The sequence below is a fragment of the Mesoplodon densirostris genome, chromosome 8, assembly GCF_025265405.1.
Source record: "Mesoplodon densirostris isolate mMesDen1 chromosome 8, mMesDen1 primary haplotype, whole genome shotgun sequence".
Taxonomy (NCBI): domain Eukaryota; kingdom Metazoa; phylum Chordata; class Mammalia; order Artiodactyla; family Ziphiidae; genus Mesoplodon; species Mesoplodon densirostris.
The window spans coordinates 58,722,275-58,741,582 of NC_082668.1; the positions used below are offsets into that span (position 1 = coordinate 58,722,275).

Below are 19,308 nucleotides of genomic sequence, written 5' to 3' on the forward strand. Positions count from 1 at the left end.
GCTCTGTGAAAAACAGGTCTTCAGATAGTTAGATATTTTCAGGAGATGATTTTATGAACCCAATTCTTTTTTTTTTTTTTTTTTTTCCTTTTTGCGGTATGTGGGCCTCTCACTGCTGTGGCCTCTCCCGTTGCGGAGCACAGGCTCCGGACGCGCAGGCCCAGCAGCCATGGCTCACGGGCCCAGCCGCTCCGCGGCATATGGGATCCCCCCAGACCAGGGCACGAACCCGTATCCCCTGCATCGGCAGGCGGACTCTCAACCACTGCGCCACCAGGGAGGCCCTGAACCCAATTCTTGTATCTCCTCATATCTAGAAAAGCACTAAAATCCTTCATGGTGACATCTGCTCCTTGTGACTAGCAGTGACCTTCATGAGACTAGCAGAAACCTTCTGCAAAAAAATATGCACTTGATTGCATGTAGCCCCCTTCACCAAAATCATATATATACTGACCTTCCCCATTACCTCTTTGGAGCAGTTTCTCAGAGCTATCTGAAATGCTGTCTCCCGAGCTATAGTCCTCATTTTGCCCAAAATAAAACTCCACTCACAACTCTCAGGTTGTGCTTTTTTTTTTTCAGTTGGCAATTGTGATCTTAAAAAAACCACTTGGGTTAATTTGTATTGTATTTCTGAGAATGTATACAAGCATTTAATTTTCTTTAAGCCAATTAAATAGTTGTTTTTTACAGTTTAATTTTGATAATACCATCACCAAAGGCAGAAACATATATCTATAATGTACACACAGACATATAGATAGGTACAATCAGAGATCGCATAGCCTCATTTTAAAACTTAAGTCATGAATCGGGTATTACAATATAAAACTTGCTAGTTTATAATAACAGTTGGAATAAGTTAACTCACTTGGGTTTTAAAAGGCTTCTTCCCCTCCCCCCCCACACACCCCCCCTTTTTTTTTTTTTCAATCTCAGAAATTGGAGATAGTCTAGATAAGAGTTTCCTGAGAGGACCTGGTAAAACATTTACATCTCAAAGGCTCAGGGAGATAATTGTAAGCTCCTCCTAGAAGGACGTCTGTTCCCTTTGGGTCAGAATTTTGAAAAGATGTTTTATAAAGCCAGCTTCCTCTGACTGCATATGTAAAAGCCAGTTTTGGAATGTCAAGAGCGTCCCATCTTGACCTTTTTCAGGATGATATTTCCTTCATTTCCCAATTAACTACTTGCATGTATAAGCTCCTTATAAACATAAACCTCTGACTCATACCCTGCCAGGTTTATCTGGCACCACTTCTGATTTGAAGGCTTTGTTTCCCATTTTCGTGTTGGTTTGTCAGGATAAAATTACTATTGAAGACTAGTGGGCTGATGTGCTGTTTGTGAGCCTCAGTCCTCTGGGTGGCACCCTAGAGTCATCTCAGGGCTTTCACAGGTCTCAGTTTCTCCCCCTGGCTATATAAAATCTCCATGGAGACTGAAGCACGGGTTGGCCAATGTTATGTGTGGGTCCGAAGAGCAAATTTCTTTAAATTAATGAGTGGGTTACTCACACTGAATGGTGTGAGGGCTTGCCTCTGCCACTCCCATAAATTTCCCAGTTGACTGAGAAAACTGCAACTGGTTGGGAGGAGCTGTATCCCTAATCTTCGGAGCTGAAAGCTCTCACATGGTATCTTCACTTTTATTCAGACATACTCTGTTAAGGTATTCAAGAAAGACACCAGGCTAGCCCCCTACCTAATCACCTAGTCCAGACCACTTGGTGTCTTTCAACTGAGCAACCTCCTGCTGTCTCTCAGCGGGGGTAACCCACTCAGTATCTTTCAACTGAGCAAACTTTTCCCAGTGTCTTTCGACTTGGTAACCCAGCTACCTCTTCTTGAACCTAAGTTCAAGGAAAACCTACTCCTCATGGCAAGGAGTTTAACAACCACCAAATAAAACTCAGAATCATCAATCAAGATGTGAGATCCAAGACCCAGGAGAGACATACCCAGTTGTCTGGACTCCCCGAGGAAGTGGACAAGCACAAGGGGCCCATGTTGGGACCAAGGTTCCAGATACTTGTAGAGTTCAGGCAAAGGAGAGAAGTCAGCTCTTGGTCCCTTTGTGGTCACCAAAACATTCAACTGAAAGAAAAATGCACAACATGAGAGTTGTGAGTTAAGGTTTATCCAGGGTCTTACTGAGGACTCTAGCACAGGAGACAGCCTCTCAGATAGCTCTGAGGTGAGGAAGTGCTCCAGAGAGGTAGGGAGGGAAGCCTAGTTTATATGTGATTTTATTGCTGTTAGGGAATACATGCAGTCAGCATATATCTTGGTAGAAACTTACAGCTAGTCACAAAGAACAGCAATCTCAAGGTAATGATCATAATGCTTTTCTGTGTATGGGAAGATACAAGAAGCGGGGTTTATTTAAATTCTTCCTGAAATGCATCTAACTATCAAAGGGTCTGTCTGTCCAAGCACTGAGCATCCTGTTATTGTCTTTAATTTCCTCTGTGTGAAACACTGAGATCACTGTCAGTCAGCAACTTCAATGGCTTAATCTTTGTAGACATAGATGGAGAGCAAAATACTCTTCACTCTTTTTTTGTTTGCAGTATCATTGGTAGAAAAACAAGTAGTGAAAAATCTGCACTTCTCAAGCTTTATTTTTATTGTGATACTAGTGCTTGTGTTCTGGTTTTTCCCCTGTAATTTAGTATTAAACTTAATAAGCAATTTCTAACATGAATGATAGTAAAAAGGGATGGGCTTAGACTGTAAAGCAATATGATTCTCTAACACAGACACACACAGAAGAGTGTACAGGCACAAGTATAAGCATCCTCATTGTATAGGGGACCATCTACGGTGTTTAGTTTTCTTTTTCCATTTTTTTAACCAGAAACCTGAATTTAATATCTGGGTGTTTTGTTTGTTGTATGCAAACTAGATAATCACAGGTTTCAGATTTAGTGATAATTAAAGCAGTTGTTTACACAATGCTGTAAATAATCCTTCAAATAGTATAATCTATCTAGGTTATTCATATATATCTATATATTCAAAATAACTGGGTAACTAATACCTATTAAATATTGTAGTTTTGTGTTTTTGTGGAATCAGTTACAAATTTCCCTCTGACTTAAGAGGAAAAAATGTCTTTAGAGTTGTAGTAGAGATTGATTTTTAAAATATTTTTTAAAGTACTGGCTGGTTCTGAATCCAAGGTTTAATACTGATTATGACTAGAATGTAATCAAAGTTAAGGACCACTGGTAATTGGTTTCTTATTGTGAAAACCATCTCTACATTAACTAACTTGCTCAAAGCCTTCTTCAAACAGTGATGGCATGTAATTAAGAAGGATATCACAAATATAGAGGCAGCATATATTTGTACAAAATACTTGTTCTGCCAATAACTTTTGTTTACTTTGTACATGAACATTTTATTATTTATTCCTATTCTCTCTCTCATTTCTTCCTTCCTTCCTTTTTTTTTCCTTTTTAAAAAAATCTTTGCTCAGCTATTCAAGGAACAATTCTTGTTTACCATTTATATGTGCTAGGCCTTGGGGACACTGTAAGGGAGTAGATAGACATGACCCTAATTTAAGAGCTTCCAGTCTAATGAGAGATAGAGTTTTGCTACAGACAGTTACCACACAGTATAGTACCTGCTACAATAGCTGTTATATAGGGTGCTGTATTAGTTCTTTATTATTGCTTCTTTAACAAATTGCCACAAATTTGATAGCTTAAAACAACAAATTTATTCTCTTACAGTTCTATAGGTCTGAAGTCAGACATAGATTTTACGGGGCTATAAGCAAGATGTTGGCAGGGTAGCATTTTTTTCTGGAAGGTTTAGGGGAAAATGTTTTCTTTTCCAGCTTCTAGGCGCTGCTTATATTCCTTGGCTCATGGCTCCCTTCCTCCAAAGTCCTGAAATTCAGAAACATTACATCTGTTTGATCATTCTTTCATAGTTATTTTGCCTCTGATTCGTTACTCAGCGAGGAAAGGTTTTCTGAATTTAAGATCATGTGATTATGTTGAACCCAGTAAGATAATCTCCTTATCCCAAGATCCGCAAGCTTAGTCACATCTACAAAGTTCATTTTGCCATCCAAATTAGCGTGTTGACATGTTCCAGGGATTAGGATGTAAAAAATCCTTGCAGAGCCATCATTCTGCCTACCACATGCTACACAAGTACATAAGAACACCTCTTCTAGAACTGAGATGAAGAGTGTATTCAAGGATGACTTTCTGGAGGGAGTGATCTATCAGTTTAGTCATTAGCTAGGAGATGGAGGGAAGGTAGAACTGGTGACAATTTCTGGAGTAGAACATGCAAAGGCCAGCAGTTAAATGAGTAGCTTCTAGGAACTAAAAAGTGCTCAGTATTACTTATAACATGCCAGAGGCAGAGTGATGCAACACAGTCGGAGGCAAACACTAATAGACCCAGATCCTATGGAACCTTGATGACCAAGGTGGGGAGTCTAGACTTCATTCCATGAGCTGTGGTTAGTCACTGGAGAGTTTTAAATAGATGAGTCATGTGATCAGATTTCCAGGTTTGTAAGTTGGTCCTGGCTGCAGTGCAGGGAATAGATTGAAGGAAGTGAGTTATGGTGGCAATAAGATCTTGGAAGGTGCCATTATAGTGATTTAAGCTGGAGATTTGGAGGAGGGCTAACTATGGGTGGTATCAGTCAGAATGGATACAGCGGACTGATTCAAGAGATATTTAGGTATTTGAAATGATAGATCTTTGTTGTTAAACAGATACAGGTAGCACAACAGAATGATTCAAATGTGACACTCCAGTTTTTGACTCAGTCATATTGGTAGAACTGGGAAATGCAGGAGAAAGAATGGTTTTGATGGTCAGAAGGTGAGTGTAGCTTTTGCCCCATTGAGTTTGACTGGTTCTTTAGGTGTAGATTTCCAGTCTATGGCTCAGAAGCTTGAATAAGAAATCTGGGCTGAAGATAATAATTAGGGATTTAAAGGTTATAGATGATGATTTAAACTCTTTGGGTGGTGAAGGTGTAGGATCAGAAAAGAGAATCTAGGGCAGTGCCCTGAGGAAACCTATCAGTTAAGAGAGGTACAGAGGGAGAAGAATTCAACAAACTAACAAAAAAGGTGTGCCCAGAGAGATGGTGAGGGTGTGGAGTAGGGGTGAGGGACATAAAGGTAAGATGTGATGAAACTTGGGAAAGATATTTCAAGAATCATGGCATAGTCAACACTCAGAACTATTGTTGAATGATCAGGTCTGAAAGATAAGGCGTAAAAGATAGTTCATGACTTTATTACTTTGGCAAGAGTAAGTACTTTTAGGGAATAGGTAGACTCAATCTAGGGTTAAGTGTGTTGAGAATAGAAAGGAAATATAAGAGATGGAGACAACGGTCCTTTGTGGACATTTGAAAAGCACCCGAGACTTGGGTTACATGTTAAATGCTGGGAAGAAGGCGCCCATCCTCCTCATCCATGGATGTATCTCTCATGCAGTAAATTCTCACAGTGGTGATAGATGCTCTGATCCTCAAACTTATTCTCAGGAAGTGCCCCTAGTGGTAGAGGCAAGTGAATACTTCCTCCCAGAGGGACAGTGGTATGGCCGAAGCTTCTACAAGATCATTTCAGGTCCTGCAGGAATCCTTATTTATTGTGGCCAGAAGCATCACAGAAGGCATAAAGCCAATCGTCCAGGTGACAACAGTGGAATCGCTGTGTGTAAAGTAAACTAACTGACAATAAGAAAGTAGTCTGTGCCTCAGTTTATTGCAAGCATTTCCAAAACAGCCATAAGGACTGGAGATAAACTAATAAAGTTGCCTATTTTTTATATATATATAACCATCCAAGGCTCTCACTAATGACCCATTAATAAGGAAGCAAAGTGGAATTATTAGATCTAGGAGAACTTTTAAAAATCTAGAGAAGTGTGTTAGTAGCAAAGTTGAGTCAAGTTACAGGCCATCTTGGGATCCATTAAACATGATGATCAAGTACTCACAGCTTTGAAAAATGACTCTGCCTTGTCATTACTCAAAGTTGGGATTACACCTAAAAGGTCTGTCAAAGTCAATTGGTAAGGTAAGGTCGTATTATAAAATACATAACCTAAAAAGGTCTCTCAAAGTGCAAGTCATACCTTTTCCTCAGATTAAATTATCCAAAATGAATTGAGCATTTATTTCAATCTATTATTTCTGTCAACATTTGTGAGCTGCCTGATAACAGGAACCAAAATAAGTTCCAGTTTGTCCACCACACACCAAGTGACACCCAGGCTCACTCCAGGGCCATTGTCTGGGAGGATATCATTTTGTTCCTTGAATAAATAAACTGCTTTTAAAAAATTACTTGAAAAAAAGGGAAGGACTTAATACTTACACCATTTTGTTCATTTCCCTGGTAACCATTAATTTCATGGAAAATGGAGACAAGGTAATCTATCTGTTTTTTATGAACAAATTATAGGGAAACCAATATTAAATACATCAAGGACTTTTCTATCTGTTGAGCCACTGTAGCAAACATCTTCTAAGTATTTTTTGCCTCTCTCCAACATGAGACCTCTTTTTTTCAAATTAACTTAAATTTCACAGTTGCTGTGGGAATTGCTTTCATTGTCCTAGGATTTCCTTCTGTGTTTAAAAAAAATGTAAAAAAGAAGGGCTTTATTTTATTTAAGACTTAATAGTCTAAGAGCTTTTAAATAAAATGTGAGCGAGTTTTAACAAAACAGCAGATGTGAAATTAATACATCAGTGTCTCTCATTGGAACAGGGAAAAGCAGGAAGAAGGAGAAATGCCAGGATGCTGACCTGTACCCTCTAGTGGAAACAGAACCATGTCCTTGTGATGTGTTTACATCTCATCCTTACGGAAATTGGTCAGACTGCATTCTTCCTGAAGGCAGAAGGGAGCCTCAGAGAGGATTGCGGGTACAAGGAGACAGCAAAGAATGTGGAGAAGGCATGCGTTTTCGAGCAATAGCCTGCTCTGATAAAAATGGAAGACCTGTTGACCCCACCCACTGCAACAGCTCTGGTAAGGAGATGGGTGGGGAGTAACAGATGAGAACATTGACATACAGCCTAGGAGGGCCATCCCAGGTCTAGAATTGGTAGCCTCGTTCCTTAGTAATTACTTCAGTTCTTTGTCAAAAGCACACCACCTCTCATAAAATATAGACATACGAAATGCACATATCCATATCACACTGATTATCTGGAATGTGATCGTTTGGGATCTTTGACTCACCTCATTCTATACTTCACCTATTGCCGCTTGTTTCCTGGCGGTGAGCTCAGTTGCTTTTCCTCTAAGAAAGCCAAAGCCCAATGCAAATGAATATATTTTACAGTGTTTATTGGTACTCTGATCATATATCTAGAAGACATCAGTCCTTGAATTTCTTATAAGGATGTTGACAAAATACCAAAGAAAAAGTTAATTTTAAATGTTTTATGGTACAGTGTGTAAGTATACCCAAATTTATAGACTAAACTGTAGAAAAGGAATTAGGCAATCTGGCAGAATTTTTGAGTTGTTAATTAAGGAGAAGACTGTATTTTTATTTATTTATTTTTGAACATTGGGATAATTTAAAAGATATGGGGAACAGAGAAAGGAATGATGATTAAATACACCTGGGGTAAACATTGATGGAAGAGGCTGAGACTAATGATTATAATGGAACTTATGAATTTCCTGCTGTATTTTTTGGTTTTTAATTACCTTAAGAAACTGAAGTTAGGGATTTTACAGAAGGTATGGATAGAGAGAACTTATGCTGGAATGGCAAACTCTGAAAAAAGATGAAAGATTTTTGTCTCTGTCATCAAGGTCTTATATCCTAATAAGCTTCCTAATAATACCAGAAATGGCAAATTGAATTCACTTTTAACACACAAGTAAATCATAGTTCATCCTTATTCTTTATTTTCGATGTATCAGCTCGTTTTAGTTAGGATATACCTGGATCATTATAGGAATGCAATTTAAGGTTTAACGATTTTTAATTAGTGTCATCATTGCTCTGCTTCCTAGGTTAGTCTACAGAATTGCATTCAGGGATTTTACTTTCAGAAACATTAAACACATCACAAGCAAGTAATGGACCCATTTTACAGAGGCCAAAGTTGGTTTGCTCTGGTCTTTGTTTTCCACCTTAATATACATAATGATTTATGTTTAAATTTTTTTCTTGAAATATATTTGACATATGCACCTTGAATTTATGCAATGCTATAACATATTAATTCAAGACATTTATAGGTTATAATATGATTGTAATTGTAGTGATAATTAATACCTATAACATTATATAATTATCATTTATTTTTAATGGTTGGAATAATCTAGTCTCAGCAAGTTTGATTATAACACAATATTGTTGTCCGTATTCACTGTATTGTGCATTAGATCTCTAGGCCTTATCTACTACTCATTCCAAGTTTGTACCATTAAACAAACTATTCTATTCCTTTCTATCCCTCTGTTCCCATCCCCTGGAAACCACCATTTTACTCTGCTTTTGTGAGTTTGGCTTTTTTAGATTCCATGTATAAGTGATATAACATGGTATTTTTCTTTCTCTGTCTGACTCATCTCACTTAGTGTAATATCCTCAAGGTCCATTCAGATTGTCACAAATGGAAGATGTTTTTCTCATGGCTGAATAATAGTCCATTATGTGTATACACTACAAATTCTTAATCCATTCATCTGTTTATGGGTGCATAGATTGTTTCTAAATCTCGGCTATTGTGGATAGTGCTGTAATATACGTGGGAGTGCATACATTTCTTTGATATCCTGTTTTTATTTCCTGTGAGTATATACCCAGAAGTGAAATGGTTGGATCATATGGTAGTTCTATTAATTTTTTAAGGAACCTCTATATTGTTTTGCATAGTAGCTGCACCAATTTACATTTTCACCAACAGTATGCAAGTATTCCCTTTCTCTACATCCTCATTAACACTTATTATCTCTTGTCTTCTTGTTGCTGTTCTAAAAGGTGTCAAGAGATAGCACATATGGTTTTGATTTGCATTTCCCTGATGATTAGTGATGTTGAGCATCTTTTCATGTACCTCTTGGCCATTTGGTTGTTCTCTTTGGAAAAAGTCTATTTAGGTTCTCTGCCTAGTGTTTAACTGGGCTGTTTGGTTTTTGTTATTAAGTTGTGTAAGATTCTTTATATATTTTTGGATATTAACCCCTTATCCAATATATGGTTTGCAAATTTCCTCCCATTCTGTAGGTTGCCTTTTCATTATGTTAGTTGTTTCTGTTTCTGTGCAAAACCTTTTAAGTTTGTTGTGATTCTATTTGTTGACTTTTACTTTTATTGTTTATGCTTTCGGTGTCATATCCAGAAAATCATGCCAAGACCACTATTGAGGAGCTTCTTTTCTACATTTTTTTCTAGGAGTTTTATGGTATCAGGTCTTATGTTTAAGTCTTTTATCCATTTCAAGTTAATATTTGTGAGATGTGTAAGGTAACGGTCCAATTTCATTGTTCTACATGTGTTTATCTAGATTTCCCAGCACCATTTTATTTTTTAACATCTTTATTAGAGTATAATTGATTTACAATGGTGTGTCAGTTTCTGCTTTATAACAAAGTGAATCAGTTATACATATACATGTGTCCCCATATCTCATCCCTCTTGCATCTCCCTCCCTCCCACCCTCCCTATTCCCACCCTTCTAGGTGGTCACAAAGCACCAAGCTGATCTCCCTGTGCTATGCGCCCAGCACCATTTTTTGAAGAGACGATCACTTCTCCATCAGGTGGTCCTGGCTCCCTTACCAAATATTAGTTAACTGAATATGTGGGGGTTTACTTCTGGGCTCTCTAATCTATATTCCATTTGTCTGTGTCTATTTTTATTCATGTATCATACTGTTTTACTTACTGTAGCTTTGTAGTATAGTTTAAAATCAGGAAGTGTGATACCTCCAGTTTTGTTCTTTCTCAGGATTTATTTGGCTATTTTGGGTTCTTTGTGGTTCCTTAAAAATTTTAGGATTTTTTTTTCTATTTCTGTGAAGAATGCCACTGGAATTTTGATAGAGATTGTGTTGAATCTATATATGATTTTGGGTAGTATGGACATTTTAACAGTATTCTTATCCATGAGTAAAGGGTGTCCTTCCATTTCTTATGCCTTCTTCAGTTTCTTTCAATGAAGTCATAATTTTCATTGTACAGATCTTTCACTTCCTCAGTTACATTTATTCCTAGGTATTTTATTGTTTTTGATGCTATTGTGAATGGGATAATTTTCTTTATTTTTCAGATATTTCATTATTAGCAAATAGAAACAACACTGATTTCTTTATTTTGATTTTCATATCCTCCAACTTTACTGAAATCATTGATTAGTTCCAACAGATTTTAGTTGAATCTTTGCAATTATCTATATACAAAATAATATCATCTGCAAATAGCGACAGCTGTACTTCTTCCATTCTGATTTGGGTATCTTTTATTTTTTTGTTTTGCCTAATTGCTCTAGCTAGACTTCTGATGCTATATTGAATAAGAATGGTAAGAGTAGGCAACCATGTCTTGTTCCTAATCTTAGAGGAAAAGCTTTCAATTTTTTTTACTGAGTATATCGTTAGCTCTGGGTTTGTGATAGACGGCTTTTGTTATGTTGAGGTATGTTCCTTCTATACACAATCTTTTGAGTTTATTTTTTAAATAAATTTATTTGTTTATTTTCGGCTGTGTTAGGTCTTCACTGCTGCACGTGGGCTTTCTCTGGTTGTGGCAAGCGGGGGCTACTCTTCGTTGTGGTGTTCAGACTTCTCATTGCAGTGGCTTCTCTTGTTGCGGAGCATGGGCTCTAGGCACACGAGCTTCAGTAGTTGTGGCACACGGACTCAGTAGTTGTGGCACACGGGCTTAGCTGCTCTGCAGCATGTGGAAGGGATCTTCCCGGACCAGGGCTCAAACCCGTGTCCCCTGCACTGGCAGGTGGATTCTTAACCACTGCATCACCAGGGAAGTACCTCTTGTGAGGTTTTTATCATGGAAGGATGTCATATTTTGTCAAATCCTTTTCTGTATCTATTGTGATGATCATGTGATTATTTTCTTTCATTCTGTTAATGTGATGTAATATGTTTATCAGTTTGAACCATCTTTGCATCCCAGGCTCATGGTGTATAATCCTTTTAGTGTGCTCAATTCAGTTTGCTAATATTTTGTTGAAAAATTTTGCATCTATATTTATTAGTAATATTGGTCTATAGTTTTCTTATAGTGGCTATATCTGGCTTTGGTATTAGGGTAATACTGGCCTTGTAGAATGAGTTAGGAAGTGTTCCTTCCTCTTCAATTTTTTAGAAGAGTTTGGGAAGGATTGGCATTAATTATTCTTTAAATGTTTGGTAGAATTCACAGGTGAAACTGTCTAGTCCTATGGTTTTCTGTATTGGGAGATTTTTGGTTACTGTTTCAGTCTCCTTCCTCATTATTGGTCTGTTCAGATTTTCTGTTCTTCCAGATTCAATCTTGGTAGGTTATAAGTTTCTATAAATTTATCTATTTCTTCTGGGTTATCTAATTTGTTGGCATATAGCAGGTTATAGTACTCTCTTATTTCTGTAGTATCAGTTGTAGTGTCTTCTCTTTTATTTCTAATTTTGAGTCTTCTGTTGTTTCCTTAGTCTAGCTAAAGGTTTGTCAACTTTATCTTTTTAAAAATCCAGCTCTTAATTTCATTGATTCTTTCTATTGTTTTTCTGGTCTCTATTTCATTTGTTTTCTCTCCAATCTGTATTTCCTTTCTTCTGCTAACTTTGGGCTTAATTTGTCCTTCTGGGTACTGGAGGTGTAAAGTTATTTACTTGAGATCTTTCTAATTTCTTAATACATCCATTTATCACTACAAACTTTCCTCTCAGAACTGCTTTTTGCAGCATCCCCTAGGATTTGATATGTTTTCTCTCCATTTTCATTTGCTTCAAGATATTTTTTTCTTTTTGATTCTTTGATCCATTGGTTTTCAGAAGTGTATTGTTTCATTTCCACATATTTATAGATTTTCCAGCTTTCTTGTTGATTTCTAGTTTTATACCATTGTGGTCAGAAAAGATAGTATTTCAGTCTCCTCAAATTAGCTAAGATTTATCTTGGTCCTATCATGATCTAATATCCTGTGTGCATGTGAGAAGAATGTATGTTCTGCTGCTGTTGGTTGGAATGTTCTGTATATGTCTGTTAAGTCCATTTGGTCTAAAGGATGGTTCAATTCCCACATTTCCTTGTTGATTTTCTGTCTGGATGATCTATCCACCGCTGACACTGAGGTATTGAAGTCTCCTACTATTACTGTATTGTTGTATATTTCTCCCTTCATATCTGTTAGTATTTGCTTGATATATTTAGGTGCTCCAATGTTGGGTGTGTATATATATTCATGATTGTTATATCTTCTATGTATATTGACCCCTTTATCATTATAAAATGACCTTCTTTGTGTCTTGTTACAGTTTTTGGCTTGAAGTCTATTTTGTTTGATAAGTATGGCTATGCCCACTTACTTTTGGTTTCCACTTGCATGGAATATCTGCTGTCTCTTCACTTTGAGCCTCTGTGTGTTTTTAGAACTGAAAGAAGTTTCTTGTAGGCAGCATATAGTTGGATCTTGTTTTTCTGTTTTGGTTGTTTTTTGTTTGTTTTCTGTATGTTTTCATTGCTGTTGTTTTTTATCCGCCCAGCCACCCTTTGCCTTTTGATTGGTGACTTCAGTCCCTTTACATTTCGAGTGATTATTGATATGTAAGGGCTTACTACTGCCATCTTATTGTCTGCCTTCTGGTTGCTTTGTATGTTCATTATTTCTTCCCCCTGTTTCTCCCTACCTTTGCAAAGCAGTGGTTTTCTATAGTGGTATGCTCTGTCTCCCCCTTTTTATGTTTTGTGAATCTACTCTAGATTTTTGCTTTGTGGTTATCACCTCCTCTATGAAAGAGGTCACCACTGTCTACCTCTTCTGCCAGAGAGGTAGCCAGTGCTGCTTCTAAAAGCCCAGCCCCTTGTTGTTCATCTGTGGGGAGGGGAGGCCACCTTGGAAATTTTCTACCTCTCCTCTGCTTCCAAACTCTTCTCTTTCTCACTCCAGTGGAATTCTGGAATCTCCCTTTAGGCAGGCTGGACTTCCAGTCATTCTCTTCTCCATGGTTATCTGCTCAGTTTTGCACTCTCCAGGTTCTTTCTTTTCTAATCTCAGTGAGTGGGACTGGGGCCAGTTTGCCAACTCGCTTGTATCAGCAACCCTCACTGAGATCCCCCTTGTTTATTTTTGGATGCACAGGTGGACTAGAAACCTCCACATCCCTTTGTGAAATATGCAGAAGCACTTTTGTTTGGTAATAGATGTCTAATTAGGTGTTACAAAGAGAAAAGAGAAGAGAGAAGAGAGACACCACCATGATGCTGATGTCACCTACATATTGGGTTATTAGTCATTTGATCAAAACCTGTATACTGATCACCTGCTATGTACCTAGTCTTCTTCTATGATTTGGGTATACAATTATGGGGAAATCAGGGACTTGTGCAGCTTATTGTCTGGTGGAGGATAGAAAAAAAAACAAATTAATAAAGGAATTTCAAGTCTTGATTAGCCCTTATGATGCTGAACAGAAAATCTTGAGACTTTAGGGAAGTCCTCACTAAAGTGACATACATTTGAGATGCCAAGAGTGAGATGACAACCATGTGAAAAGTACATACAAGTTAATTTCAGTTAGTGGGATAAGCATGTCTAGAGCATATAAGGCAGAAAACAAGTACTGGCAAAAAAACACAAAGGAAGCCCTCAGGAATGAGGAGAGCTGTTTTGAAATGCTGTGGAAGAAGTAGGCAGAATCTTGTGGGATAAAGCAAGGAGTCTGGATATAATTCAAGTGAAGTCATCAGGTGGGAAGAGTGGTAAATGATGTGATCCAAGTTAGGTGTTTAAAAAAATTACTTTTGGGGCCTCCCTGGTGGCGCAAGTGGTTGAGAGTCCGCCTGCCGATGCAGGGGATGCGGGTTCGTGCCCCGGTCTGGGAGGATCCCATGTGCCGCGGAGCGGCTGGGCCCGTGAGCCATGGCCGCTGAGCCTGCGCGTTCGGAGCCTGCGCGTTCGGAGCCTGTGCTCCGCAACGGGGGAGGCCACAACAGTGAGAGGCCCGCATACCGCAAAAAAAAAAAAAAAAAAAAAAAAAATTACTTTTGACTAGTGTGTATAGATTGGCTTCAATGAAGCAAGGATGCCATTGGGAGACTATTGCAATAGTCAATGTAAGACGTGATTTTAGGTAAGACTTAAGATGGCAGTAATAGAGCAAATATAGTGTTAAGATAAAATTCAAAGATAGAATTAAGATTATTCCAAATGCCAGTCATCTTTTAAACAATATATTATCTATCATTCATCTCTAATTTTTCAAGGGTTTATATGTGTGCATGTGGTGTTTAATTTATAAATAATCATTTCAGGTTAGAAAAGAACATATCCTCAAGGAAGAGGAGGCATGGAAAATGGAACCAATTTACAGAGCAATAGCAAAAGCTGTTAGAGAATCTAAAAGATTTTCACTGAATGAAAACAGTGCATTGATCAAGATTTACCAGAGACTTGTAACTTTTATGATATTTGCGTTAAGATATTTTTACACTACATTTTTCAAAAAAAAGATTTCTAAGGATAGTAAATAAAAATACTCCCAATGGGTCACTTCTAAGGATAAGAGACATATCCATCTATCAAGGGAAAAGAAAACGTTTAATGGCCACTAATAGACGTTTTTTTTTAATATCCATGAGTACTCTAACTCACTATTAAGAATTCTATTTTCATCCCAGACAAACTGAAGCAGAGAGCAGCGACTTCAATCTGGCTTTCCTAATAAGAACAGTAAATGCTTTGCCCTTTTAAGCTCCAACATAGGTTTGTCTTCCATCTGCATTTGGAAGACACAAATGGGATTCCGCAAGATAATATCAGAGAAATTTCCTCATGAGGATAATTATTCCTCATGCTGAGGTGTCCTAGGTGGCCCCTGCTGGTACATATAGCTGTGGGCAACACAGTCACTAAATTCTGAATTATCTATGCTGATGGAATTCATGGAAGGTTCAAACCACAGATACTACTAGCCAGGTCTCTTTGTCTTTAGGAATATCACTGAGGAGACCAGTAGTAAAATTATGCTTCATTAAAAAAACAAACAAAAGAACTTCAGAGTAGAATTTGTATCTATATCCTGTCAGCAATTGTTTACTCCTACTGCGTTCCATCACTGTCTAATGTTAAAGTGTTGCATGTAGTTCTCAACTGTGTGTGACAACGGGGCAGATGTTGACTCTGATTACCTAATTCAGTCAACAGAATAGCATGTGCCAAAATAAAGATACTTGAGGTGAATTACTTCCAACTATGTCTCTTATCCCAGTGATTTTTTTGGACAAAGAATAGTACATAAAAGCACCCCACACCTCAACACACTTCATTCTTCTCTCTCCCTTTCCCTGCCTTCATCCCTCCCTTCACTGTGGTCTCTGCTCGTAGCAAGTCTTTGCCTAACTCTTCTAATAAATCAATCTACCTTATCACTTCCTATTCCCCTTACCAGTTTTCATCTTTCTTCATAGTACTTAATCACCAACTAAAATATTATGCATTTACATTTTAAAAATACTGTCTCTCTCCTATGATTGGATGGTAAAATTCCGAGAAAGAAAGAATTGCTTTTTAGGTTTTTTTTTTTCCAACTGTATCCATGGCACCTAGAATGGTACCTGAAAGTTAGTAGGTATTTAAAATGTATTTTTGACTACATGACTGTACCATCAGGTCTTAATAATTGTGCCTCCTAAGCATTTCTCAAATTTTTCCTTTTCTCTTGCGATCTACTACACCCAGTGGCAGATGTTACAATCTTGTTTTAACGACTGATATTTATTATGCCAAGAGCCATCAGCCATCACAGGAAAAGGCAAATGTGGCCATGCCAGTGCTCTGCTGTCAGTTTCTCCTGGTCTCTTCTTCACATACCAGCTCCTTGACAGAACATCAAAGGAATTCCATGACTATGTAGTCTGCCTGGCATGCTCTTTATCCTCCTTTCGTGAGATTCCTCCTTCTTTGGGATAAGACCAAGTGATGCCTAGTCCAGGAAGCATTTTTCCTACTTCCTATCCCAGGGTGTGTCAGAGGATCATCCTTGAGGATTCCCATGAGTCCTGTTCTTTTCGTTATCAATATATTTAGTTTTATATTTTTAAATCCCCATGTATATTTCTATTTCTGTTACTAACCTGATTGTTTATTGAATCAGGCTCATTTCAGTTCAGGTGTACTGAAGTGGGTTCATTTCTCCATCCCCGGTGCCTAACACAAGGTCTGGCCCATCACAGGCTCTGAGTATATATTGGCTGAATGAATGAAAAGATGAGTTTACATATGACAAGAGTCAACATGACCTCAGATTCAAGTGGTGGCTTGAATCGAGATCTTAGTTCTCTGCCCAGGAATTGGACCTGGGTAGTCTGGATGAAAACCAGGAATCCTAGTCACTAGACCACCAGAGGCTAGAGGCAAGAAGCAAAGTTCCCCTGGCTTTTGCCCCCACTGAAAAATGCCTTTCTCAAGGAGGCAAAAACTGTAAAAACAGGAACAAAGTTTATTATTAGAAACACAGAACAAGAAGTGGGAGAGCACACAGAGAAACAGTTTATTTAAGACAGAAGCAAGGCAGAGATACACACCCGGAGAGAAAAGGGTGTGGGCATCCCCCCTAATGAGGAGGAGTGCAGTAAAGAGGCAGTTAAGTCATTTATGTAGGGCACTTCTTCCGGGTCTCTGTTTACCTTTGGCCAATTATCTTGTTTCTTTTTCCACACCTGACCTGCCCTAGGATCCTCCCCAACATGTGTGCACAACTTTTTTCCAAGATAGAGTCTAGCCCACAGGCCTATGGGAGGGTTGGCATTACCTATTATGGGGTGGTGCCCTCTCCTTTTTGACCCCCAAGAGCCTTTCTGCACATGTGTAGTTGGGGAGGTCTCTTTGACCTTAAGAATGAGAAATATGTGGTCTCTTTATCTTTTGTCTGGGCAAGACTCACCTCTCTGCCCCTGCCATTACTATTATCTTGAAGTGTTCACCGGAGGCAAAGTCCAGCTATTTACCCTGTTCCTGTTTTATAATTTAATTTTTTTCTTATTAGTCATCCATTTTATACACATCAGTGTATACATGTCAATCCCAATCTCCCAATTCATCACACCACCACCACCACCACGGCTTTCCCCCCTTGGTGTCCATACATTTCTTCTCTACATCTGTATCTCAGTTTCTGCCCTGCAAACTGGTTCATCTGTACCGTTTTCCAGGTTCCACATATATGCGTTAATATACGATACTTGTTTTTCTCTTTCTGAATTACTTCACTCTGTATGACAGTCTCTAGATGTGTCCACGTCTCTACAAATGACCCAATTTCGTTCCTTTTTAAGGCTGAGTAATATTCCATTGTATATATTTACCACAACTTCTTTATCCATTCGTCTGTCAATGGGCATTTAGGTTGTTTCCATGACCTGGCTATTGTAAATAGTGCTGCAATGAACATTGGGTGCATGTGTCTTTTTGAATTATGGTTTTCTCAGGGCATATGCCCAGTAGTGGGATTGCTGGGTCATATGGTAATTCTATTTTTAGTTCTTTAAGGAACCTCCATATTATCCTCCATAGTGGCTGTATCAATTTACATTCCCACCAACAGTGCAAGAGGGTTCTCTTTTCTCCACACCCTCTCCAGCATTTACTGGTGGTAGATTTTCTGATGATGCCTATTCTAACTGGTGTGAGGTGATACCTCACTGTAGTTTTGATTTGCATTTCTCTAATAATTAGTGATGTTGAGCAGCTTTTCATGTGCTTCTTGGCCATCTGTATGTCTTTGGAGAAATGTCTATTTAGGTCTTCTGCCCATTTTTGGATTGGGTTGTTTGTTTTTTTAATATTGAGCTACATGAGCTGTTTATATATTTTGGAGATTAATCCTTTGTCTGATGATTCATTTGCAAATATTTTCTCCCATTCTGAGGGTTGTCTTTTTGTGTTGTTTATGGTTTAATTGCTGTGCAAAAGCTTTTAAGTTTCATTAGATCCCATTTGTTTATTTTTGTTTTTATTTCCATTACTCTAGGAGGTGGATCAAAAAAGATCTTGCTGTGATTTATGTCAGAAAGTGTTCTTTCGATGTTTTCCTCTAAGAGTTTTATAGTGTCCGGTCTTAGATTTAGGTCTCTAATCCATTTTGAGTTTATTTTTGTGTATGGTGTTAGGGAGTGTTCTAATTTCATTCTTTTACATGTAGCTGTCCAGTTCTCCCAGCACCACTCATTGAAGAGATTGTCTTTTCTCCATTGTGTATCCTTGCCTCCTCTGTCATAGATTAGTTGACCATAGGTGCATGTGTTTATCTCTGGGCTTTCTATCCTGCTCCATTTATCTATATTTCTGTTTTTGTGCCACTACCATATTGTCTTGATTACTGTAGCTTTGTAGTATAGTCTGAAGTCAGGGAATCTGATTCCTCCAGCTCCATTTTTTTCCCTCAAGACTGCTTTGGCTATTCGGGGTCTTTTTTGTCTCCATACAAATTTTAAGATTTTTTGTTCTGTAAAAAATGCCGTTGGTAATTTTATAGGCATTACATTCAATCTGTAGATTGCTTTGGGTAGTGTAGTCATTTTTACAATATTGGTTCTCCCAATCCAAGAACATGGTATATCTCTCCATCTGTTGGTATCATCTTTAATTTCTTTCATCAGTGTCTTATAGTTTTCTGCATACGGGTCTTTTGTCTCCTTAGGTAGCTTTATTCCTAGATATTTTATTCTTTTTGTTGCAGTGGTAAATGGGACTGTTTCCTTAATTTCTCTTTCAGATTTTTCATCATTAGTGTATAGGAATGCAAGAGATTTCTGTACATTAATTTTGTATCCTGAAACTTTACCAAATTCATTGATTAACTCTACTAGTTTTGTGGTGACATCTTTAGGATTCTCTATGTATAGTATCATGTCATCTGCAAACAGTGACAGTTTTACTTCTTGTTTTCCAATTTGTATTCATTTTATTTCTTTTTCTTCTCTGATTGCTGTGTCTAGGACTTCCAAATCTATGTTGAATAATAGTGGTGAGAGTGGACATCCTTGTCTTGTTCCTGATCTTAGAGGAAATACTTTCAGTTTTTCACCATTGAGAATGATGTTTGCTGTGGGTTTGTCATAT

General features: G+C 37.9%; 1 protein-coding gene across 1 annotated transcript in view; it reads left to right on the forward strand.

Annotated features, from left to right (window-relative positions):
* Nucleotides 1-19,308, forward strand: part of THSD7B (thrombospondin type 1 domain containing 7B) — an 801,116-nt gene that overhangs the window by 537,770 nt on the left and 244,038 nt on the right. Inside the window, exon 13 of the mRNA XM_060106700.1 lies at nucleotides 6,773-7,036. Coding sequence (XP_059962683.1) covers nucleotides 6,773-7,036 — 264 coding nt within the window. The remainder of the gene's footprint in view (nucleotides 1-6,772; nucleotides 7,037-19,308) is intronic.